General features: G+C 41.0%; 1 protein-coding gene and 1 pseudogene across 1 annotated transcript; both read right to left on the bottom strand.

Annotated features, from left to right (window-relative positions):
* Nucleotides 1–26717, bottom strand: part of LOC137287724 (protein wech-like) — a 75073-nt pseudogene that overhangs the window by 35822 nt on the left and 12534 nt on the right.
* Nucleotides 1028–18435, bottom strand: LOC137286622 (multidrug resistance-associated protein 1-like). The gene is made up of 23 exons (XM_067818571.1): nucleotides 18316–18435; nucleotides 17575–17752; nucleotides 16442–16762; nucleotides 16043–16180; nucleotides 14786–14932; nucleotides 14032–14116; nucleotides 13854–13923; nucleotides 11865–11991; nucleotides 11184–11360; nucleotides 10476–10643; nucleotides 10171–10354; nucleotides 9742–9808; nucleotides 9384–9546; nucleotides 8772–9021; nucleotides 7815–8125; nucleotides 7150–7349; nucleotides 6317–6443; nucleotides 5812–5913; nucleotides 4590–4730; nucleotides 3990–4148; nucleotides 3030–3196; nucleotides 1964–2158; nucleotides 1028–1160 (listed from the first exon to the last, which is right to left on the bottom strand). The coding sequence occupies exons 1-23, from the start codon at nucleotides 18372–18374 to the stop codon at nucleotides 1028–1030; spliced, it is 3669 nt and encodes a 1222-aa protein (XP_067674672.1). The 5' UTR covers nucleotides 18375–18435.

Genomic DNA, 26717 nt, shown 5'->3' with positions numbered 1-26717 from the left:
GTCCAACTGAACATTATTTTCTGATGATCTTGCCAACATGTAGTGGTGATTGTACGTGCGCTTCAAACAGTTTTAGGAAATCTAATCATAAATCGCTAGGAGCTTTAAAATAATAACATTACATGTGTAAAACTAATCAACGTTAATCTTTACCATTGGGCGTATCTTTCACATCTCCGTGAATATTTTAGTCTGACCTTCTTGGGTCATTCACATATTTTTCAGCGAATCAGTCAAAATTCCCCTTTGGGTGTGACAGCAGGGTGACACAAATGTCCAGTATTTTAAAGTCATCCTTGAGTGTCTACTCTGGGATTTAATGTACTTTGTTTTTTAAAATACGTTTTAGTCACACATTCGATGAAACAAATTTCACTTGTAGTTATTAAACCCTTTTCAGAAATTTTGGAGTAGGGATGTGGTAATGATAACGTCAGATTATGTCTTTACCAGCTACATTTTGTTCGTTCTTTTAGGTGTATCAAGGAGGTTTATTTCTTTGAAATAAATAAACAAAAACAAAAACAACAATACAATGTATGACTACTTCGGTGATATTAAGTACCATTTGAACAGGAATAGAGTTATAATTATCGTTCCTGTTTGAAATAGTTCTGATGTTCCTACGCGAATATGAAATCCTTCGAGAGGGGCACGAGTCGCTATTCGGCCAGTCTCGGAATAATACGAGTTGGTCACGAATGGCAGTGGGGCTAAGAACAAGTAAAGGAGAAAAGTGTTGATTACACCAGCCTGCTGTTCTCTGAAAACCCACGGACCGATTTAAAGGCGTTTAGGGAAAAACGTAGACACATAGATATATTGGTTTGTAAATTTATTTCTCAATATTCCACCAAAAATACAAACACATTTCAAACCCATACTGAATTATATGGTGATTTTCACTGTTACTGGCTGCGTTCAAAGACAAGCAGCCATATCTTCAAGAACATTAATACACCATTAAAGATGCAGCATTGGACGGTGTGTAAGGAGGCTTTAATGGTGTTTGTGTTCCACTTGAGTGTTAACTTGAATTGGGCGTTCTACTGGGGTTGATTCCTGCATCACGGGCCATCTGATAGAACACACCTTGTTTCTGGATGAGTTTCTCGGGAGAATCAAACTCTTTCACCTCACCCAGATCAAGAACTAGAATCCTGAAGATGGAAAGCGGATTACAGCAATATTTCGTGACCATTTAGGTTTTTTTTAATCATGACATGTTGAGCACAAGAACCGTACAGATGTTGTAATGGGTATATTACGGCCTAATCGGACGTTAAATTCGTTTCGTGCGTCTGCGTTCAGATAACAGACAGATTTAGAGATCCCCTTATCTTTTATTAAACTGCACATGAAAGCTACTCAATGGGGTTTAGGCATGCCCATACCAAATGCTGTTTTATCAAATGAACACACTTATCGTACATTTCTAGCTGCGATTACAAATGATTCTGCAGGTATTAACTGTGGGGCGGTTAAGTCACAAATGTGTTGCAGAGAGCAGAGTTGCGCCCGGCACCAGTGCAGCGACATTACCGTGGGTTCAAATCCCGTTCACTTAACTGCTAGGCCGTTATTCGACGACAAAGGGTATATCCAAAATAAATTTCTGGCGTCATGAATATGTCATATCGTGTCTCAACAATTAAGCATTGAGACGTCATATCGTTTGAACCAATAACCGAATACTGTCGATCTTTCAAATGGTAATTAGTGCCTTGTTTATGTAGATAATAGAGTCTGGACCAAACAGTCTTGTGACTAAACTTATAAGCATCGACGTACTCTGTTGTATTACCATGATATGCTTCTACCAAGTCAGCGAGAAGTACCATCCGATCCCGATAGTCAACTCTTAGGGAAAACAAGAATAGCATTTCTAACCTGAATGTTTACTAATTTAGATACATAGGAAACAGGATCGTAAACACTCAACATATACATTTAATGATTTTACCTGTCGTAGTCCATGACGGTGTTGAGTCTGTGGGCGATGGTCAGCACCGTGCAGTCCTTGAACTCTGACCTGATGGTCTGCTGAATCAAGTCATCGGTTTCCATGTCAACCGAAGCTGTGGCCTCGTCCAGAACAAGAACCTTGGCTTTTCGGAGCAGTGTTCTGGTCATACAGAATAACTGTCGCTGCCCAACACTGCCAATACGTCCAAAATAAATCCATGAATGTTTACCCTCCACACATTAAAAATACTTCCTTATTCGCAAATTCAACTGAAGCTCTCAAGTATAACTGCGCAAACTTACATCTCAATGACGTGACAGAAATATCGGTTCTCCCTAAAATGTTTTAGGTTTTCTAGTACCATATACAATGCTTATGGGTTGCAATAAAGCGGTCTGTATCTACTGGCAAACAAGGATAAGTTGGAACTGTGCAGAGACCGAGTTTTCGAGAAGTCAGCGCACAGCAATGAGCAAGCCTATTTTGGTTTTTCAAAGGAATAGCAGATGTAGGCCAATGCATGTACAGTGCTTGTCCGTGAAGCTGATTCTGCATACGTTTTGCTCAAAAGACTTTCACGTGGTCAGTGTTGGAAATCAGTAATATTACGACATGGGGCCTATTCGCTCACAATGCCGCCCACTGGCGCCACTCATAATACGGTTATATTGTAAGGGCGGTGTTTAACTTATTCTTGTTTGACCGTCTCTTTGTAGACGATGTTCTTGCTGAATGTCAGTGATTTGTTATTGTGCAGTCTCTTTTGTCAGTGTCCCATAAACGTGGTACAACAACGGAGAAGGCTCTGCTATCCAGTTATGGGTGCGCATAATCGAGTTTGTTGAATGTCTGAACAAAGATTTATGTCCCCACATCAACTTGACACACCCAGACGTATCGCAAAAGGGACGTCAACTACCTCACATACACACACTTACCCTTATTCTGGACTGTTACCTCAAAATAGTTTAGGTAAATTTATAAACACTTGTAACGCTAATACAGACCCTTGCTCAAAGCGATGCCTCGCCTAACCTTTGACCCAAACCACGCAAAACCTGACCTGAAGTTGTTCCCTCCTTCCCCACAGTCTGTGTCAAGTCCATCGGGCAGGGATTCCACAAAACCGCGAAGATGGGTGTGGTCCAAAGCGGCCAAGATGTCCTCATCTGTATACAGATCCTCTGGGTCAAGGTTCATTCTCAAAGGACCCGTGAAGAGGAAAGGGTCCTGAAAAGGAGTATGTATTCTGTTGTCTAAACGCTTTCTTCTATAGAACCATTTTCAGGCAGCTTTACGGTTACTCAGGGTTCATTGTTTCGTGTTTTTCGGTAGGGTATTATCTCTTTCACAGGCAAGGATCTGCTTGTTATTAGTTCAATTGTTAGAGGAATGCTGACAATGACACAGATACAAACTTGCCTGTCTATTTTACAACAATAAAAAAACCCTAAAACAAACCAGGTTTTTGAATACTTTACTGTTTGTAGGCATCTCAAAGAATTAAATAGCACTAACAAGCAATGGTGCCTAGTATGGTGATCTATCTTCAGTTGTTGGCGATCCATTGCTCATTTTTAAACTGTCTTGTCCGCATTTGAAGTCATGTTTTAGAGGCAGACGCTAGTATTTTCATTAATTACAGTTGTTGGTGATCTATTGCCCGTGGCTTATATTGCATTGTCTTCTGTGATTACAGTGTTTTAGTTTTACATGCTAATTTTATATTCATATATGTGATGGTCTAGTATTTTTACTCTCCATTGTCGACAGGTTTTACTCTTCCAGATGTTTTCGTTTTATTAAATGAATTGTTCTCGTCACGATATGACTGCAATATGGCCGATGTGACGGGTAACTATTACCTCACTCACTCATTTTGATATTTCACGTATTCGTTTGCTGATGCGTTGTGATGTGCGCAAAACGCTGCTGTTCAGGGCAAAGCTATACTCACTCATTCTTTCACTCAAAGTTCTACTCACTCAATCAAAGTTCTACTCACTCAGTCTAGGTAGCATACCTGTGGTATGATAGCAAGCTTTTCCCTGAGATCATGAAGTCCGATGTCAGCAATGTCTACACCGTCTAACAAAATAGCGCCCTCTGCTGGCTCCACCAGACGGAAAAGGGAGAGCATCAGGGAGGATTTACCTGCTCCCGTTCTGCCTACCACACCTATCTGTAATTATATCAATGTTGTTTTAGACCACATAATAATGATAATAATTCACTTATATAGGGCCTAGTATCCATCTGACTAGTTGGTCACTGTACGCTGTAATCAGAATCTGATTATCATTACCCCGGATAACCCAAGCTGCCTGTTAGGCGCTAGAAGGTTATACTCACAGGATTTTATCTCACCGGGTACCCATTTTCTGCTGGGTGAACAGAAGCAAATTTGAACAAACTCATTTGATTAAGGTGAGACCACATGTTTCCCATGTGCTTCGTTGTGGGGCAGGACCGAAGTCCTAGAAACTCTCAGGAGTCAAACTGCCAAGCACGGTCACCCATCCATCACATTCGTGATTCAATATAAAATTCTCGAAAAAACATTTTAAAGAAGTATGTACTCGAATATTACATCTACTATGTTTAGAATAAAAATTCCACCTACCTTCTCTCCTCCACGTACAGTAAATGAAATGTTTCTCAGCACCAGGTCCCTGTCAGGCCGATAACGGAGGCTGTAGTTCAGAAATTCAAGCCTGCCTTTGTTAGGCCAGTTCAAAGGGACTTGCCCCTTTCTCAAGGCTGCCTAAAATACAAGGGAGCGTTATTAGCCTCAACGATGATTCCAATGGAAACTTCCCCACGGAAAAGGGGTCTATGAGTAAAGGAACAAAACCGGCTCTGAGGTTTGGGAAAATAAGCCCGCGGCAGAGGGAAATTGAGGAGGCCAAGAGGCCCGACCCGATTTCCCGAGGCCAAAGGCATAATTTTTCAAACAAACCGGGGTGGGGTGGGGTGGGGTGGGGGAGTCTTTGATCCAACCTGTGAACTGCCCGAAGATATACTTGAGGAATAATTTTAATATTTGGTGTTTCCTCTTGAATCAGCTGGGATGCGACTGTCAACGGACACCTTGCCTTCCACGTGTAATGCACGTGCTCCGCCCAAAACATTTAAAACGCTTTAAAATTATCGGAATCACACACACAGGAGGCAAGTAAAACACTGATTTTAAAACATTGAGGAAAAGCTATCATGGGCACGTCACGGTTCATATGAACGGTGTGAATGAACCCTAGCGTAAGTTTAGACCGTGACTTCGTCCACGGGCGAACTGTAGCTCAAACAGGGTTGCGTACCAAGGAGAAAATTACCAGTCTTATATGCGAGTGAAGCGAGCCAAGTTTAGCGACATATTTTGCATGTCAAAATAAAATATCGCCACCACCAATAGTACACACCCATATCCTCAGGGAAAGGGTAGTACGTTGCCAACCTTTGCTCGTTTCGCTTGCATGTATGAAGACTGTTCATTTCCTCCCTGTTGTGCAACCCTACTTGTGCTTCATGTAATTATACACACACACACACACGTCCACAGATGGCTTCAAGGATGAGCCATCCAGATTAACTCATCCTCTTCCCTGATCGTTTAGTGTTGAACCAAACTGGAGTCACCCAGCACACAGAACTGCCTGAGTTACCTCCATTGCGACACATGTCGCGTTTTTCGCAAGTCGTGTTTTTGAAAGATGTCAGAGCTAACATTGTTTAAGGGCAACGTAAATCATTGTAGATTGGTTGTCAATGTCAGGTGTATCATTTATGCCATTTAATTTCTATTGTGATGTGTGCTGGGAGTGACGACAAAATGGACAAGAACTCACTTCATTTGGCTTGCTGATATACTGCTGGACTCTGTCCATGGACATCAGATTGACCTCCACCTCACTCTGGGTAATGACCATGAACCCCAAGGAGGAGTTTATCTAGAAAAGGTTCATGATTGGTAAATGAGTACTAAGGCAAAGGTGGTCTTCTGTCTCACATAAGCTTCCGAAATGATGAAAAAGACAAAACGAAATAGCTAGAAATCTATTCGAGTTGTTCATCTTAAGGTGGCATAACTGACAATACTAAATTAGCAGACCAGTCTGCATGTGTTAATTGTGGAATTAGCAACCGTTTCGAATTTGCACCTGGCCTACGTTTTGATACCAGTATTACATATCATGAGTTAATGAACGCATGAACAAATGTGGAATACTTGCATTATCAAAATTAATACTTTAACCTCTGCTAACAAAGACGTTATTTGCTGCAATATCAAGTTAAATCCACTACAAATATACAAAAGCTTTCGAAATACAAAAATGAAATCAAAGAAATTACATCGAGTGAAAAAGCCGTCCCCAGCCCAACCAGAGCACCGGATTGGATACCCTTGGTCAGATTCCGTAGGAAGGATGTCGCACTACAGATGACGTTACCAACAACCAAGAGGTGTATACCCATCCACCTGAGTACAATTGATTAAAACAATAGAAACACGAACAAAAGTGTGAAACAGGAGCTGTGATTGTCAAAAGATTAGTCGAGGAGTGTTTCAGGCAATGTTTATGCATAACGTTCATGCAGATATTCCTTGTTTGTGTTTTCAGATTGTGTCCAGTGATTATGTTCATTGTTACTGATTGTGTGCACTGTTTGTGTCCGGGGTTGTGTTCACTGCTTGTGTCCAGAGTTGTGTTCACTGTTTGTGTTATGGCTTATACTGTCCATTTGGTGAAATCAAGACCAGTATCAACGCGAACCTTCGAATGAAGCATAAAATTCAGGTTGTAATCTGCTTCAGCGACCCAACCGGCAAATGGAGCTTCAGGAGATCAATACCTTTCAGTTTGACATGGTGTAGTTACTAGAAACTCCTTTCAAACCAATTTTTTGGCATTACAAAAGCAAACCCGTGAAGGTCCGGGTTAGAATACTGGCCTTTAGTAACCGATGCTTGCAAGAGGCGACTAACGGCATCGGGTGGTCAGCCTCACTGACTTGGTTGACAGATGACATCAGTTCCCATTTGCGCACGTCGATGCTCATGCTGTTAATCACTGGCCTGTCTGGTCCAGATTTGATTGTTTATATACTACCGTCATATAGCTGGGATATTACTGAGCGCGGGGTAAACTAAACTCACTCACTTACCTTACAAAAACAATTCTCACCTGTGGGACAACAGCTGGTAGAAGACCACCCTGTTGAAGTTGTCTATACGGTTCTCAAGCTTACGGACAAATCTGTCTTGAGCCCCGTATGCCCTCACCACCTCCGCCCCCATTACCGATTCTGTGAAGTGGCTTTCAATGGGTGACCGTGTCTTGGATTCCAGATTCGTCAGCTGAGACGTGGACTTGTAATGGTACCTCTATCAAACAAAATAACCCACATAACCACTACGATGTAGAAAATGACTGGTAACGAACACATAGTAGAGAGACAAGGACAATTTGCAGTGAAGGTCCAGATGTAGGTGGGATAAAAATATATGATCTAAATCATTAATTGTCTGTGTTTACACACACACACACACACACACACACACACACACACGCACGCACGCACGCACGCACGCACGCACGCACGCACACACACACACACACACTGAAATTGTGGAGCATGTCAGCCATCTTCACGGGCCTTAAATGGTCGTCACCCTATTATTTATTTATTAACATGTTGCCACATTTCACTGTTAGTCCACATTGCCACTTCACATTTGTTTATATCAATTTGTGGGGTAGCTTCGTGGTTGGAGTGTTTCTGGTGTCCGCCTCAATTTTGTTGCTGTAATATTGCTAAAAGCGGCGTAAAACAAAACTCGATCACTCACCTGTATATAGCAGTAGTAGTATGTCAGTGGTATGATGAGCACTATAACATGAGGAGAGCTGTACACAACAGCAACCAGGGACACCGCCACGATAGCCACAGAGTCCAGCCAGAACTCAAGGTCAAATGGCAGGCTCACGTCGATCTTGTCCATGTCATGTGAGAAGCGATTGGTTATTCTACCGATTGGTGTTGTGTCGAAGAATGCCATTGGAGCTCTCAGGATGCTTGTCAGCAATTTGTGATGGAGGTCTGTCGAGGCCTTTACCACGCCGATGGTTGTGAAAGAAGTGTATATGAGGATGCAGAACGCTGTAAGATCATGTTGATACGCAATTTTAGACGTGTCTTTGGCATTCTAGAAGTTGACGACTATTAACATGATACTCTTATGAAAAACAACGTCTGTAATTTACCATGGCTCGTTTTGTTTGCTTGTAAACGCTACACTCAGCAATATTCCAGCTGTATATCGCTGCGGTCAGGATCACTCAATCCAGTGATCAGAATCATGAACATCGGTTTACGCAAGTGGGACACGATGACATGTGTCAACCAAACAACCAAATCAGAAAGCCTGTCTACCCGATCTCGCCAGTCGCAGAAAGCATGGTTTGCTGAAGACATGTCTACCCCGGATCTACTGGTTCAGGGGTAACAAACTACAACAAAGACAAACACAGGGTACGAGTAAGTATGGCAGGGTTTAAACAACACCCTGTATGCTACACATTTGTTAGTCACCATTTTATCATTGACTTAGCGGCTATTCAGTTAACACAGGCTTTCCCCATTCTCTCCATTACATTCAACTTTCTAAGGAGTTACTCCAGGCATATTTTCATGACATGTGATTCCGAGGATTACAGATGCAACACTCCACAATCAAGCTTCCTTTGACAATACATTCGAAACATTCCCTCCCCCTGATTTTCGCATTGCAAAACAACAAACTTACACATGGCTAGTCCAAATCCGCTGTAGACACTCAGATATTGCATGTTGGTCCTCCGAACGTCCTCCTTTGTTGTCCCATTGGTGAGGATACCGTCTCTGACACTCTTCAGCAGAGGGTCGTCCGTCCACTGGGTCAGCCAGATGTTGCCCTCCAACCAGAGGATGTAGTACAGACAGTAGGACGTCACTGTCAACAACATCTGCCAGTGGCCGTAAGCCCTTGCATAATCCAGAAACAGACTCCATGTCCGCTGTAGTGTAAAGAGATACTCGTATATAAACAGAGCGATGGTCTTGAAGGTGAGAGTTTCCTTTTGCAAAACAAACAAACAAACAAACTAAAAATCCCACAAAACAAACCAAACAAATAGAAAAACAAACCAAAAACAAAACAAACACACACACAAAAAAACGCAACAAAATACATACCATTTGATAAGTATATATCTTAAAGGATGTTTTCTCTGTTGTGATGAATAACAATAGGATAACTAATATAAGAAATAGGCTTGACACGTCTTTGTGTTACACTCAAAATCGTGTTTAAATCTTCAATCAATATGCTGCCCTACCCAAGACTGCCTGTGTGAGACTCTGTGATTCGTACTAATACCTTTCCGCTAACTTCCACCGACTCCTCTTCTACAATTATTTCCCCACCAGATTGCAGGTTATCGTCAGAGGTAGACAGATGTCTGGAGCTCTGTCTTGATGTCTTCATGTTCACCTCTTGAGATATGTTTGGACTGGCGTCAGTTGTTACTGGTACATCCTCGCTAAAACATCATGGTGTGGTACATCTGTTACCACGGTGTCGACAAAACGGTAGTGGTGTTAAACTTTAGAACGGATACAAGATATAAACGTTCACAGGAACTTAAATTTGTGTCATTCGCCTCAGGGAAGACAAGGGCGGACTAGTGTTACCCACTGTGGAGGGTAACTAAAACACCCCTCCAGATCTAGCTCACCTATTCAGACGAATCAACTTTGTTTTCAGATCACTGTCTATGTCGTCGTCTTCGCTTTTCTCCAGATCTAAAACGAAGTATAGAATCACATTATAGAATAGGCCTTCAGCAACCCATGCTTGCCATAAAAGGCGACTATGCTTGTCGTAAGAAGCGAGTAACGGGATGGGATGGTCAGACTCCCAATTTCGCAGATGAATGCACATGCTTTTCATCACTGGATTGTCTGACCCAGATTCGATTATTTACAGACTCATATAACTGAAACATTGCTGAGTGAGGGGTAATACTAAACTATATTTATATAAATGCTGAGACGTTTAGAACTATTACTACTACAATTATTACAATAAGTGCTGCACAAGGTACGTCTTCAGATACTTCTACAGGTGCATCTACGACTACGGCTGTGACCACTATGTACTTCACCTTCGACACACGCCCTGTTGTCTTCATAGTCAGCAAGGTAAGATCGCAGCACACGCGTAAACACACCGTCACTGTTGAGGAGGTCGCTGAATGATCCCGTCTCTGCCACTGTGCCGTCTCCAAGAACGACGATGTTGTCAACGCCAGGCAGGTAACGGACGTTGTGCGTTACCAGGACTCTTGTCTGCAGAATCAATATGTTTGAATTTCTTCACTGATGTTTGAACAGTATTAAAGCATGAATCCGCTGATTTACGGTTGACTTAGTACTTACTCATCACTTCATCATATTACTATCTTATTACCTTGTCTTTTAACATTCCCTTTGCACCTATGACACAGTTAAATATATGCTTCCCCACATGACTGTCAACAGCACTGAGTGGATCATCCAGCAGATAGATGTCAGCATTGTTGTAGACAGCTCTGGCCAGTGAGACTCTCTGCTTCTGTCCTCCACTTAAGTTGATACCCTGGTGACAAGACAAGAAACAAACTAAAACCCACTACACAGTAGACAGTGCAGAGCTTTAACTGGAGACATTCTCTTCTTCTGTCATCCCACTCAGGTTGATGTTGACAAGACAGGAAACAAGTACAAAACCCACTACACAGTAGACAGCTTTAGTCGCAGACACTCTCTGCTTCTGTCCTCCACTCAGGGTGATACCCTGGGGACAAGATAGGAAACAAATACAAAACCCGCAACACAGTTAACAACACAGGCTAGAGACGTTCTCTGCTTCTGTCCTCCATTCGTGTTGATATCCTGATGACAAGAAAGAAAACAAACACAAGACCTGGTGGACACAAATCAGAGCAGACACCTCTGGCTAGAGACACTCTCTGCTTCTGTCCTCCAGTCTAGCTGATACACCGATGACAAGATCGGAAACAAATGTAATACCCATTGTGATAGTTACTTGGCTGGAGATGTTTTTAGATTCTTGGAATACCAACAATTAATCACAGGTTCACTGGATGTTTCGAAAACTGCGTTGTAAGTCACTCACCCTCTCCCCTATTTCTGTCTGGTCCCCTGCTGGAAGCATATCCAGGTCAGGTTTCAGGGCACAGCACTCCACCACCTTATCATACAGCTGCTTGTCCATCGGCTTCCCGAACAAGATGTTGTTCTGCAGGGTGTCGTTCTGGATCCAGGCTTGTTGGGACACATAGACAACACGACCCTGTAAGTGTAGAGTGTTTTGAAAAGCGTTGACAACGTACAACCTATGACTACAAACAGACTGCAAATTCCAGAAGTCAGGCTAGCGAAGCAGAACGCAGGCCCATTAATTTTATGCCTATGTGAGAATGCATATCTTGCAAAGCAGATGATTCAGACTGACCTAACAATGTATGATTCATTAACCTTTGTAAAATATTTCCTGTAAGATGTATGTTTTTTCCTTTGATTTTTGTAAATTTTAAGTTGTGTGTCCTACACAAGAAAGAGAAATACCTTTCTCATTATTTCATGTCTTGGGTGTAATAATTACACCTCTCTGAATACGTACATGTTGAGTAGAAAGCATGTATATATGAGGTGAAACCTGAGGTAGTGTTTATCGCTGGCTTCCTGAATGAAACGGCTCTCAGATGAATATAGAAGGTTATAAGACTTGAGAATTACGTTGATATAATCCATGACATGCGTTGGCAAAACCAAAGGCCAGAACTGTGGAGCTTACTCGGACATTGACCTGGCCTTCAACCTTCTGGATCTCGCCTAGGGCAGCTGCTATCAGTGAAGATTTTCCAGCCCCTACATGTCCAACCACAGCCACCAGGCTTCTCTCTGGGATGCTCAGGTTCAAACTGCGAAAGACATCAGTACTCATTACGACAAATATTAAGGGATGCATTTTTATTGTATACGGGTGGAAGAGGTGGCGCTGAAAAAGTTCCTGGGAATTTGGGTACGAATAACACTTTTAGTAAATGAATAATTTTGGTCCTCATGTCATGTTTTCATTACAATAATCCAGCAAGTTCAACTGAAACTGGTTTACGTAAACATGCTAAAAATTTCATATTTCCCACCATAATCAAAAAGAGAAAATTGCTTCTTGATGAATCCAATGACTCCCACCATGACCTTAACCCACATGTCAAAACCCATTTCTGCCCTTGTAAATCTCTGACATCCTAAACGCTTGCAATTAACAATTTACAACTTAAACTGTTTAGGATACGATAAAATAAAAAAAAATATTAGCAGCGTACATATCAACGCAACAAGGCGTTTGTGTATTTCCTTGATCAGGCATTCTTTTAACCAAGTCGACTCCTTGGGGAGTATTCAACAAGTATGCAGCCCGTTAGGCGATGTGAGTTATCATAGTGCCTCTTCCTCACAAGATACCCATGTACAGCTAGGTAAACTGGGACACATTGTCACAGTATTTTGTTCAATGATACTGCACGTGTCTAAGTGTCTGTATGTGTTCGTGTGTACAGCACACTATGGTTAGTGATATCATTTAAAGAGCGTGCAAGTAAAGTTTGCTCCAAGGTTTTAACTGGTCTTAACAGGTCTCTTTCGGAAGGCATGCGTAGTGTTGTGCTCCCTCGAGCTACAAATACACTGGACAAAATAAGTTAGGAATATTGGATTATTATGACTGATGTTTTATCAGTGTGTCAATGAAAAATACATCATCATTCATAATTTGGAAATTTACATATGTCCCTAACTAGTTTTGACCAGTTTGCTTACTTTATCAGGCAGTCAGTCCATGCTTGTCGTAAGAGACGACTGGCGGGATCGGGTTATTAGGCTCGCTGACTTGGTTGGCATGTCACTCTATATAACGGTAATAATTAAAAATAATAGCGCTTACTATCCACCTGACCAGTTGCTCACTGGACGCTGTTATCAGAATTTGATGATTATTACCCCGCATAACCCAAGCTGCCAGTGAGTCACTAGACCGTTAATAGTCATATGACTTATCCCAGCGGGTACCCATTTTCTGATGGGTGAAGAGAGGCAATTTTGAAAACTTCCTTGGGAGAGACCAGTTGGATCACATATGCTTCGCTAACCCAATTTTGTAGGATAGATGCTCATGCTGTTGATCACTGGATTATCTGGTCCAGACTCGATTATTTACAGACGTCATATAGGTTGAATACTTCTTATTTTAAACAACCAGCTAACCACGTATTTCAGGCACATTGTGTAAAGGGCGGGTAATACCGGCAGGGCAGCACAAGCTTAAGCTTCTCTCAAGGAAGGGACCCGTGAATGTCCCGGGGTAGAATAGGCCTTCAGCAACCCATGCTTGCCATAAATGGCGACTATGCTTGTCGTAGGAGGCGACTAACGGGATCGAGTGGTCAGGTTCGGTGACTTGGTTGACACATGTCATCGGTTCCCAATTGCACAGATCGATGGTCATGTTGTTGATCACTGGAGTGTCTGCACCAGACTCGATTATTTACAGACCGCCACCATATAGTTGGAATATTGCTGAGTGCGGCGTAAAACTAAACTCAGTCACTCACTCACTCTCTCAAGGAAGGTCGATTCATATGAATGGCCCATTCATATACTTTTCACAATTGTTTTGCCCTTTCCCCCCACATGGAATCTGTATCTGATGATAGTCATGAGTCGACATGTATGTATTGCTGAATGAATCGACAGAAATAATCAGCAGCTGCAGTTTACTTACGCTTTTAATGTTGGTTTGGAACTGTCGTCATCCCAAGAAAAGCTGGCGTTCTCCATCTTGATAGCAATACCTACGGACATATGAAGTAGCGGTTAATATATATTAGATGCCTTTAGGTATGTATGTTGATAGTCAATATATGCAGTCTAGTTGGAGATGCTATTTGTATTTGGCCTACCAGTGGAGTGAGAAGTTCGTTCCGAACTCGCATCACACTCGTCCTCCTGTAGAAATGTCTGCAGTCTGCTGACTGAAATACTGGCCTGAAAAATGAGGAATCAGGGATCAGTAGCCTGTCGTGAATATCATATGATGGATCAACATGGATGATCTGCGTGGTGCTGAGTATCAGATACTCATACTGTAAGCGACAAAACCAAAATAAGTGATTGAGTAAGTGTGTTTAGCTTAAGGCCGCATTCAGCAATATTCTAGATATGCGGCGGTATGTAAATAATCAGGTCTGGTCCAGACAATCCAGTGTCAACACATCTGCGAACCGATGACGTATCAACCATTCAGCTTGCGTGACCACCCGCCTCTTACCCCAAGCATGAGTGTTCTAGTCCGTTTCTAGCAATGTTTTAGCAATACGTGTATCCAGGTGAGTTAAACCAGAAATGGAGTTGGGGATGGGGGCTTATTCTATGATGCTGAGTCAGCTATATTTGGCTTCACTAAAGTCACCTTAAAACAATCGTCGCTCGGCCAGAACATCCAGTGATTGGTGGTGTGACATCGGTGTCACGCCGTGAGGGTACGATGACACCCAGTCACCGAACCGACCATCCAATCCACAATGTCGCCTTGTAAAACAAGCAACGGTTGATGACGACCTTTATCCTTACAAACAAAATACACCAGGATACGATATGCATTATCACATGGGCCATGATTCGATACGGCGTAACTGTGGTAAACTTGTAGTGTACCTTTGTGATATCGTACGCAACTTCGGGCGTCTGGCTAATTGCGAATCGGAGAAGATTTAGAAGTGACACAACGGCGAAGGCAGATTTCGGAGACAAAATACTGTCTCCGTTCATGTAGTAGAACCCGCAGAACATCACCACGGAGATCTGGCGACAAAGACAATGTTAGCACAGGTTGAATACAATAATTACTGAATGAGTGAGTTAGTGAGTTAAAACTTAAAGTCACCCTGTCAGTATTTCACCCATACCGTGACTAAAACAATAAATAGATTAACGATAATGAAAGATGGATCATACAATCCTGTTAACGAAGGAAAGTAAGATAACTAGAATATCACAGATATACGTGACTTTTTGTAAAACTAGTAATTAAATTTAAAATTAAACATTTTAGCTATAGGGGACAACACAATGTATGGCTAGAGAAGGCAGATCACCATACTAGGGTAATATCTGTGAAGAAAATGCTTTTCTTTATGATTGTCTTTGTCTATAAGGGACAACACCAGGCCATAGATCGCCAATAACTGAAGATAGATCATCACCGGCCGAGGGACTGCGGGTAATGATTATTAAAGGACAGTGAGTGAGTTTTACACCTAAATCAGCAACATTTCAGCTATATAGCGGCGGTGTCTACATAATCGAGTCTGGATCAGACAAGCCAAGGATCAACAGCATGAGCATCAATTAGGATACGATGACATGTGTCAGCCAATTCAGCGAGCCTGATCAACCGATCCCGTGAGTCGTCTCTTACAACACGCATGGGTTACTGAAGATCAGTTCTAATCCGGATCTTCACGATATTGAAGGACATTGAAGAATGAGAATATACATGCAAACCGGCTTTCTACGTAATAACACGTACATCACACAATGCAGGAGCATGATTTCGAGGAGCGGCGAACAGACCAACGAAAAAATATATGACATTCCTTCAACTTTGGTTTTAATCTTTATCATGCTTAATAAGTGCTTTCCTATAAGATTGGCACCAAACGTTTACTAAAGCGACTATCGATAGCAACACTAGTATGCACTATGTACATGGAACCAAAGCACCCCTACTGAACACCGTTCATCACAGAGATACAGCTAATATAAAATATATGTAGCTGTCGATAATGATGATGATGATGATGATGATGATGATGATGATGATGATGATGAGTGATGCCATTGTTGTGTGACACATTTCAGTTGGCTGCAAAACTAGGGCCACCTGGGCTTTATTAAATTCCAGGAACATACCACATAAGGGGATGCATTCCAGCAAAAGACTGTGAAGGCTCGGAAAATGTACAGACGTCTCAGAACCGACAGTTCCTTGTTCCTGATTGTATCAAGCTTGTCCCCGAAACACTTCTCCCAGGCAAGAAGCTTTAATACCTTAAATAACAGGCACATAGTTCCAATGCAAAACATGTTTTCGTATGTGATTGGAATTTAAACCATTTTTGAAAGTACCTCAGGGGATGCATATGCTTTAAAGAAGTTTTAAGCAGTTTCTTTTTTCATTTTTCCAATACTATTAGTACACGTGAAACTATCAGGTTGTAATAAAATGTAGACCTCGGAAAATGGACTGTGTCAATATTGTATATGTGCCAAGGGTGAGCATGTGTTATGACGTCGAGGCTCCTTGCCTACCTTCATACCCGTAAGAACTTCATTCAACAGCTTTATCTTCTCGTCCTTGTTATCGGCGTTCTCGTCGAATAGAGCCCGCATTCTTAAGGCGATGTACACATTGATAGGCATGATGAGGACGACAGTGGCCAGTCCAAGCCCAGCTGCTGGACCAAGGATGAAGAACAGTTGGTAGAAGACCAGGAGGAAGTGGAGAGGAGTGTACATCACTTCTGTCAGGTGGGTGAGATGGTAGGCGATGGTGTCAGCGTCACTGGAGAGGTAGTTGGTCATCTCACCAATGGAATACTTCTTCCGTGACCTCCAATGGAGATTCATTGCCTTATATATTAATAAAGTAATTCATTATTATATATTATCTAATAATATGTAAACACAAAATTAAGGGAACCTGAACTTTCAGTCTGAATGGGAAGTATAAGTGTTGACCAAACTTTTCAAAGACACCTTATGAACGCATCGTATGGGATGTTTCCGTACGCATGCATGGAGTGTCACTCTTGATTTTGACGGGTTTCAAGGTCGATAAATCATTGTAGACCATCCTTGTGACAATCACTTTGCATCACACATTTGTTGGTGTTCATTTCTAGCCGTTGTTTATGAAAATGGACACCTTGCACGTACAAATTTTATGTCTATCATCAAGAGCAATTTCAGTACAACTATGGTCATAAGGAAGTGCCAGTGGTGATGCATTCATTCATGATGGCCATATCAACATTCACTGACTCCGATATGTCTCCCAATTGTTTGAGTTTAGAAATGAAGTTCACTTACTTCTTCTTTTTGTTTAAAAAAAAACAACAACCCGCAGCTTTAATTTCATTACCCCCTCCACCTCCCCCTACCCCGTTTCTTCGATCCGCCAATATAATACATGACATTGTACTATATTGATAAATGCGGCATACGGCAAATAAAAAAATGTTACCATGACGTTATGAAACTGGTTACTTATGCTGAAAACGAAATATATCAGTATGTATCGTGGTATATCAACGCATTTACGTTATGTGTGTTTTGAGTCTACATACAGGGGTATGAAATGCTTTATTAGTAGATAGTAGATAGATTTGTCTAAGCTATCACAATATACTTGAGCGTGTTTTTCTTGAACTTGTTTGACGTACCTTCTTATAAACAGAGGACATAAGGGATGAGCGTATATGGATCTCGAGGCTTTGGTTGTTGAAGAAGGAGTGTTCAAACAATAGTCCCGCCGTCATCAGTAACAGCAGGAGAACCATGGACAGCAGCATCCCCATCCATGGACTGGAGTCGGGGTCATCGGTTGTGTCGATGAGGTAGCTAACATTGAAGTGGTTGTTATGCATTCATAATGACGTGACACAGTGGTTAAGTGTCTGCTTGAGTTTATTATATCTGTGAGCAGACTGTACTTGAAGCTGCTTGATTAAGTAGTTAGGTTATTTCGCGAGCTAGGTTGATTTGGGAAAAATGCTCGAAGTTCAACATTTTTTTAAATTCACACTAATACTAAACAATACTAATACTCCGAACTCAAGCCTCATACGCTTGTACTCAGGTCTGTAAATTTTTGAGTTGAAAAAAGAGTAAGGTGATTATTTGGCTTTTCACTGTACTGGACGCTGACTCTACTTTCCAGAACATTGAGGAAAATAAATTTGGACTTGAAACGTTTGAGAAAATCTATGTTGAACAGTCGCGTGCCTTTATTGAAGACTGGGCGTTAATCTTCATAGTCCAAAAACAAAGCAATTGTGTTTCGATTTATGAAAATAAAATAGCAAGAAAAAATGTATATTCAGGAATAAATGCCAATATTATTAATAGATATGAGCATAAAGTTTGACATCGGTCCATTTGAGATTTGTGAATATATTACCTACCTCATGAAAAAAGGGTTTGTTGTCCAAATTATTATATACTGCAGGAATCTAAGGCCCATCGCTTTGAAGAACTCTTTCCAAAAAGTCTTGATAATGACAATCCACAGAGAACGGGATTTGACTTTCGTACACGGCTGGGTGATGACATCATGTGTTTTATGTTTGATGTGAACATGTTTGACTGTATGTTCTGTGGTTTCCTTTCTGTGGCGTATATCAGACCTGGGCCCCGTGGCGCTGTGATGACTTGATGGAATGTCTTCTGTATGAACTGGATGTCTGAAATACATGCTGAAATTTTTGCACTCGGTTTAAAGATCTCGAGGCTTGAACTAATATATAGTTACAAACTGAGGGGCAAAAAAACCTATTATACTTCCCAGTCATTTGTTTCATTAAAAACATAGCTGAAGATAAACAATACACTTTTGCACGGATCTATTTTATAAAGTGTACGTACTTCCCTTAATACGCACCTGTTTCAACTGACTTCTAGACCCGGCGCTTATTAGTCCCTTACTCTGTGTAATTACTATCATTGTTATTGAGCTTTTTTACGGGAAATAGGGTAACTTGATTCTTAATTAGTAGTATTTAAGAGTTTTTTGGCTTCAGGTCCAATCGCCTCCATTCTTCTAATCTGGCTGATATTGTCCCTAACGTGAAAATTCTCCCCAGAATATACACTTGTATTATTCAAGATGAACTTTATGCCATTAATCTCTTTGTACTTTGGCAGTTCCAAATGACCAATGAACATAGCTGTATTAAGTTAGGAGATACGTCACCATGTGGGTAATCCGAAATAATTGTACATGTAGTGCTTTACTTCATAGTTAATGCGGAAATCGAGCTTCAATGAATCTTTAACTTAAACACATTCTATGTTGTCACCGATCAACGTTAATGAACTGATATACTTTCAATTCAAAACATGTAAAAGAACACTCCAGTACTAACTAGTTCAGTGCATAATTTTGAACTGCAGAGTGGAAAATACATTCCATTAGTGGCAACTGTCAACTTTTCCTGGAATTTAGAGGTGTGGCCAGTCTCTAATGGTAAACAACCAAATTCAGGGGCCACTATGGGACAACTCGATAAGAAGGTGTAAACGTGGGAGCCAGAGTGGGACAACTTGCTAATCTGGGGCCAGTGTGGGACAACTCATTAAGAAGTTGGAAACGTGGGAGCCAGTGTGAGACAACTCGTTAAGAGAGAGGAAACGTGGGAGCCAGTGTGATACAACTCGTTAAAAGGGAGGAAACGAGCGAGACAGTGTGATACAACTCGTTAAGAAGGAGGAAACATGGCAGTCAGTGTGGGACAACTCGTTAAGAAGGTGTAAACGTGGGAGCCAGAGTGGGACAACTCGTTATGAAGGAGGAAACGTGGGAGCCAGAGTGGGACAACTTGCTAATCTGGGGCCAGTGTGGGACAACCCATTAAGAAGTTTGAAACGTGGGAGCCAGTGTGGGACAACTCATTAAGAGAGAGGAAACGTGGGAGCCAGTGTGACACAACTCGTTAAAAGGGAGGGAACGTGCGAGCCAGTGTGATACAACTCATTAAGAAGGAGGAAACATGGCAGTCAGTGTGGGACAACTCGTTAAGAGGGAGGAAACGTGGGAGCCAGAGTGGGACAACTCGTTAAGAGGGAGGAAACGTGGGAGCCAGAGTGGGACAACTCGTTATGAAGGAGGAAACGTGGGAGACAGTGTGGGACAACTCGGTAAGAGGGAGGAAACGTGGGAGCCAGTGTGATACAACTCGTTAAGAAGGAGGAAACGTGGGAGCCAGTGTGATACAATTCGTTAAGAGAGAGGAAACGTGGGAGCCAGTGTGGGACAGCAAGTTAAGAAGGATGAAACGTGGGAGCCAGTGTGGGACAACTCGTTAAGAGGGAGGAAACGTGGGAGTCAGTGTGGGACAACTCGTTAAGAGGGAGGAAACGTGGGAGCCAGTGTGATACAACTCGTTAAGGAGGAAACGTGGGAGCCAGTGTGAGACAACTCGTTAAGGAGGAAACGTGGGAGCCAGTGTGAGACAACTTGCTAATCTGCTACTATGAGTAGACGACAGTACAGACAGATGCTGGTATGGACGGTCAGGTATTTTCAAGGTTTCAGGAATAACAAGAAGGGAAAACAACAATGGGAAAGTAGCGTGGCGCTCCGAGCCAGGCAGTGGCACTATATAGGAAATTAACATGGTCCCATATACTGCCATTGCCTGACAAGTTTCTATAAGTGTGCGTTGTTTTAAGAAGTATTGACTCATACGGGGTAACGTATACACTGAGCGCTCAGAATCGATCCCGCCAGTCGGCCTTTCGCTAAACTGATTTATTGCAGTGTGGCCCCTGAACACTTAAGTGTTCCCACACTGGCCTCTCTTAATCTAATTAAGACATGACAAAGACCTTTAATATGAAATGTCATATTTTGGAGGTGGGAGTACCGAATTTGCGAGGTTATTACAGGAACAAGTCTTATAGAAGCAAGTCTCTAACAGACGGAGGTATGGTGAAATCGACCTCAACCCCAAATCATCTCACGTCCTTCTCACTCAGGTACATCCAACGTGGCCTTTTAAATAATATTTTCTTGCTATAATACACACATACTTGTGGGCATTTCACACGCCTTTACACACAATGGGGGAAGTGGGGACAGCTCTATGGTTAAAGCCGCTCTTTACAATGAAAACTGGGGTTCGATTCTCCAAATGTGCGAAGTCCATTTTTAGGTGTCCTCCGCCTTCATATGGCTTGAATGTTGCTAAAAGCGGCGCAAAACCATATTCACTCACTCACATCCATTTAAACCCTGTGAAAATCACTACAGGCGTTTTATGCAAAGGTACCCAGCTGTTTCACTGTTGAAGGAATAAGCGTTGGTGAAGTCAAGATAATTAGTTTTTCAGTAGCATAACATAACACTAAAACATACATAAGCAGAAAAGAAGCTCGGCATAATTTAGTTTTCCCCTCTGTTTATGGAAAAAATCAAAGATGATTGAACAGACAAACTGAATTTTGTATACTTGAATAACGCTTGCTATAACTGCCAGATTGACCACTCCCAGTCCCTCTGAAGTGTTTACCTTGAGGTTCTTGATGTTGACGTGCCTTCTGAAAGGATTCTTTCGAACTTTGGACATACATTCTGACACTTCTCTCTTGGGTTGATTCCCCAGAGGGTGTCCTCCGTTAGTGTTTCTGTATAAGCTTTCTTTAATAACCTGCAAATACAAATAACATAGCATTTGTTTTATGCACACATTTCTGAAGCTATTACCATTTCTTTATGTAGGATTCACCCAATCAATAGAGATACCCGTCTGACTTGGTTGATGCATGCTATCATATTCTAGAAGAATGTTCATGATATCAATCACTAGGATGTCTGACGTCCTCCATGTTGCTTAGTACGACGTTAGTAAATATGCAAACCTACGAATTTGATCAGTTCCGTAGACATGCCTCACTGAATTTAGTTTTGTGCTGAAATTTCAGCAAGAATTACTTTTCTGCCAGACATTGAAGAAATTATGCTTTATTGCAGAAATAAGATTATTGCACTTGCCACAGTAACTTGTCCTGACCAAATTTCTACTTGCTCTAATTTTTATGACATAATCATGATGATGAAAGTATGAAAGAATAAATCAACGTGGTATTTGATGTTAATGTTTTCCGGACTATTTATCGAAAAGTGATCAGCCAACCCTACTTTATTATCACTGCAAAATTGAATAGCTACATTTTGAGCAGATATGAAGATAAACCGTCAGCAGAAATTATCTAGAAGCCCATGGACAGGTAAGATGCCATTATGTGCTTTCCCGGAATGAAAACTGACTTGTCCCGGGCTTCGGGCGATGGATTTTTTGAACCACTGACTATACCTATAGTAATTGCTAAAATATCACTCACCTCAACATGTACAATAGTTATATATGTTTGCTATATGTTGACATGTTTACATACCCGTTAGACCACAAGAAGAAGAGTCTAGACAACTTCGAGGCGTTGACCTCTGGACATGGTGTCGGCTGCAGGACAACAAAGCTGACCATTATCATAACTACACAGATGGTATATAAAATGTGTTCCTTTTTAAAGAAATATGAAAGGAATTAGAGATGGGTTCGTATTCATACATGGATGGTGGGGTAAAATAGCCGCTAAAGCGTTTGTTTGTCACGAAGAAGATCTGGGTTCGATTTCTGATATGGGCACAGTGTGTGAGGCACATTTCTGGTGTCCCACGTTGTGACATTGCAGGAATTGTGCTTAAAGCGGCATCAAACAATACTTAATCACTCTTGTCACCACGATATGAACGTAATAAATACAAAAATACTTTATCTGGATGTATTGTTTCAGAGTATATGAAACTACCCCGAAACCACAGGGTTGATGAAATTCACCACTGAAAAGATCCACTGAAAAGCCGCACATTTCTGGGATTCCCCACCATGATATTGCTGAAATCTATCTAAAACCAGGCTTACGATGCTCGCAATAAACGGGAAGAAAATGTATGTTTTATGAGTTTACTTTAAATGAAGAACTTCTACAAGCTGATAATCTTGGACATATTGGGCCTACATCAAGTTCACAAAGAAACTGACCATAATGGCCGTCATAATAAAGTCTAGAGATACTATTGTGCAAGTATCAACCTTTCAGAACATGTTCAACTTTTTTTCAAGGCAGTCTTCAGTCGTCACATCCCGTCACATTAATTCCATCATTCTCAAAAGCCAGTTTAAAGTGAAATCGATTTCAAAGTACATGGCTTTGAAAATACCCTACCCCTCCCGAAATTTTATTAAAACACAGTTGAAACTCTCAAGAAAATGGGTGAAAATATGACTGGGCACACCCTCTTTCTGGACTTGATATAGAGGCAGTATTTTTTTCTATTGATTTCGCTAACGATTCTTCCTGAATTCTGTTTATTCCAAATGTTCCTGACAAATGTCAATAGCATGTGTAAAATAAGAAAATGTGATTAAGACACCAGGGAAGCTACAACAATGTTTTATGGAAAGATCTGTGGAAGACAATTTCGCATCAGTGGCAAAAATTATTTTGGATGTCATTTCCCATTTTGACTTTGGGAACCATCTTTGTCCGTTCACGTTTACATCATCCTAGGAAACCTCGGTGGGGGTAGCCTAGTGGTTAAGTCGTCCGCTTGTCACTCCGAAGACCAGGGTTCGATTCCCCACATGGATTCAATGTGCTATAGCTTGGGGGGTTTTGAATGAAACACCAGTTATTCATTTACACATTATTTCATCCTTGCCCTAGCAAATGCTTAAATGTCAGTCACCATAAACACTAAACACAATCAGTTTAGCCAAGGTTGGTCCAGGAAAGACACGTACTATTTTTAGACAAAACTGGTATTAATAGAAGGTTCGGAAATTCCCGAGTTAGAATGATACCATAATGGCTTGCCAATAATTGGTAGGGGGTGTCAGCATCGTTTCCACATATATCATATAAGTGAAAACGCTAGCTTAATGCAGTGTTGTGTCTACACTGCAGCTTCCTAGAATGAAACTATAATAAACACTTGTTAAACAAAGCGTACCTCTGGTGGTGTATCTGTCATGTCAAAGATGTACGGGAATCTCCCGTCAACATTCCTGTGTTAACAGCGGCTACAAATGAAGCTTCACGTATCTCATGAGCTGTTTATAGTGAACATCGATGTCCCGGTGTTGTGCAATGTGGGTCACCGGGTGAGCCAGTCCCTGCTCGGCGGTGTGTTGACGGACGCTGATAACGAAGGTGTACTGGGATAATTGTTCCTTATAACATATCCTTCTGTTCAAAAAGACGTTTATGGATACACCGACCTATAATATACATATTGTCCTGTTTCTGTGGGAATTCTAACTGAATTTCAACGCACTGCGATCTATTACACTACATGTGAATATTGATATTCCAAGTTTCCTTTGTGAGGCCCATCTCTAATTAAACCACGCACATTCGTATTGCACATAACATGCCAACCTTTATGAATAGATTTGTAATAAATGAAGTTAACACTCTTGCCTTGCAACTTTCAACTAGGTATTGTTTAGTTTAGGGTATTGTCTTATGTTCTACATGAATTAGTGTTGAATTTCATTTATTTCTATTTCATGTTAATATATTCTAGAGCTAAACATCACGATTTCGATTATTTATATTCGTGAAACAAACATGACAACACAAAGATATCACTGAGTGAAGCATAAAAATAGTCCGTTTTTCTGTAAATGCTATGTACATGCAAAATGCATACAATGCAATATTGTCCACTGTCACACATCGCCATACATACTGATTATTTTGTGTAAGTGTTGTGTAAATGGTGTGTAATGTCATATTTCACAGACACTTCTGTTTAGAATTCGAAAGACTTTCATGATTACAATTGTTCCAAAGACTTTAACGAGAGACATTAAAGAAACTTTGAGAATCAAGGATTGTAAACAATTCTGGAAAACAATTGGGAATTTCTTGAAGGGTTATACGGGTGTTAGTAATGTAACACCGGGAGGTTGGTTTGAATATTTGAATACATTGCTGAATCCGAAGACAACAGATAATGGCAATACTGAATTTGACCATTTTGTACATGATTTTGTAGATAATCATACTTGTGAAACGTGCGATGAAACCCCTTTCCATACAGACTTTCTGCTTGAGGAGATCACAGAAACTGAAGTCATGGACTCTATTTAATATCTGAAAAATGGAAAGGCCCCAGGAGAGGATGCCATTCCTTCAAATTCCTGAAAGCTGATATTGCATAACTGACAGCGTTTCCCCTTCCACTATTTAATAATTAAAAGTAATGGATACTGGAAATTTCCCTGAATCATGGGCAGTCGGATTGATAATGCCACTGCATAAATGTGGAAGCAAGGCTTACCCCAGTAATTATCGTGGTATTTCGCTTTTAAACGTTTTTGGTAAAATATTCACAACAATTGTAGAAAAACGACTACGGACATGGATTGAACTTAATGATTTGCTATCGGAAGATCAAGCAGGATCCAGAGAAAATTATTCAACAATAGACAATATGTTCGTCCTTCAAGCGTTGTGTACAAATTATCTATCGAGACCAAAGAGGCGATTTTACGCCGCTCTTATTGATTTTAAAAAGGGCTTGACTTCATTCCAAGAAAGAAATTGATCTATCTGCTGCTGAAACGTGGCTGTCATGGGAAACTGTACACCATCATCAAGAATATGTATTATCATGTTTACATCTTGCATTCAGGTTGATGGACAGAAAACTCCTCCTTTCCAAACATCCTCTGGAGTAAGACAGGAGTGTATACTGAGCCCATTGCTATTTGTATTTTATATCAACAAATTGGTATGTGACATGTATTCTTCCATTGGAAAAGGAGTTTTTGTTTCAGCATCAATAGACGATATTATGTTGCTGTTATTTGCCAACGATATTGTTACATTCTCATGTACCGTGGCTGGACTACAGAGACAGCTGAACTGTATTACGGAGTATTGTGCCAAATGGGGATTGGAAATTAACATGGACAAAACTAACATTATCGTTTTTCGGAATGGTGGAATCCTTTCAAAACACGAATCCTGGACATTACGTGGAAAACCTGTTTAAGTGGACAAAAGCATGCCAAACATTGGCCTCACAAAAGCTGGAAAGGCTGTTACACCTCTGTATCAGTTATTCAATAAGTGCAAAGACTTATCTTTCTCAACTGCGTGCAAACTGTTTGACTCTAAATTGTCTCCAATACTGCTTGGATGATACAAGATGTCGGGGACCATAAACCGTCTATATACATGTTTAAACAATGCTTAATTGATATATATTTACAAGATTGGCATGACTCTATCAACAGCTCAAGTTTTCTCAGAGAGAGAGAGAGAGAGAGAGAGAGCGAGAGCGAGAGAGAGAGAGAGAGAGAGAGAGAGAGAGAGAGACTTAGACTTTATTTCGGCATTGGAGGCCGCGTGGCCCAGAGTGCAAATACAAAGTATTCGCTGAATATATATTCATACAATTCCGTTAACTATAAATGTACATTTTGATGTGGGAGATTAAGTACAATTATACATATTCCTTTTAGGTAAATGGCTAGACCTTTCAGGATGTTTTTATTTGTACATGACTTCAATTGAATAAATTTATCTCTTGTTGGATATTGACAAAAAATATTTGGTAGGAGATTATTTCTACTTTCCTTACAATATGGACAGACAAGTACGAAATGGAACTCATCTTCAATAACTTTTAGATTGCAGCGTTCACAAAACAAATCACTCTGATCAGTACATTTGTTAGAACGCAGTTTTTGAATTTTTAAACAATGTGATAAGCATCTAAACATAGCAAGTG

The sequence above is a fragment of the Haliotis asinina genome, chromosome 6 (assembly GCF_037392515.1).
Source record: "Haliotis asinina isolate JCU_RB_2024 chromosome 6, JCU_Hal_asi_v2, whole genome shotgun sequence".
NCBI classification, from domain to species: domain Eukaryota; kingdom Metazoa; phylum Mollusca; class Gastropoda; order Lepetellida; family Haliotidae; genus Haliotis; species Haliotis asinina.
The sequence above is the reverse complement of the archived record's forward strand: the minus strand, read 5'-3'. Positions and strand labels throughout refer to the sequence as shown.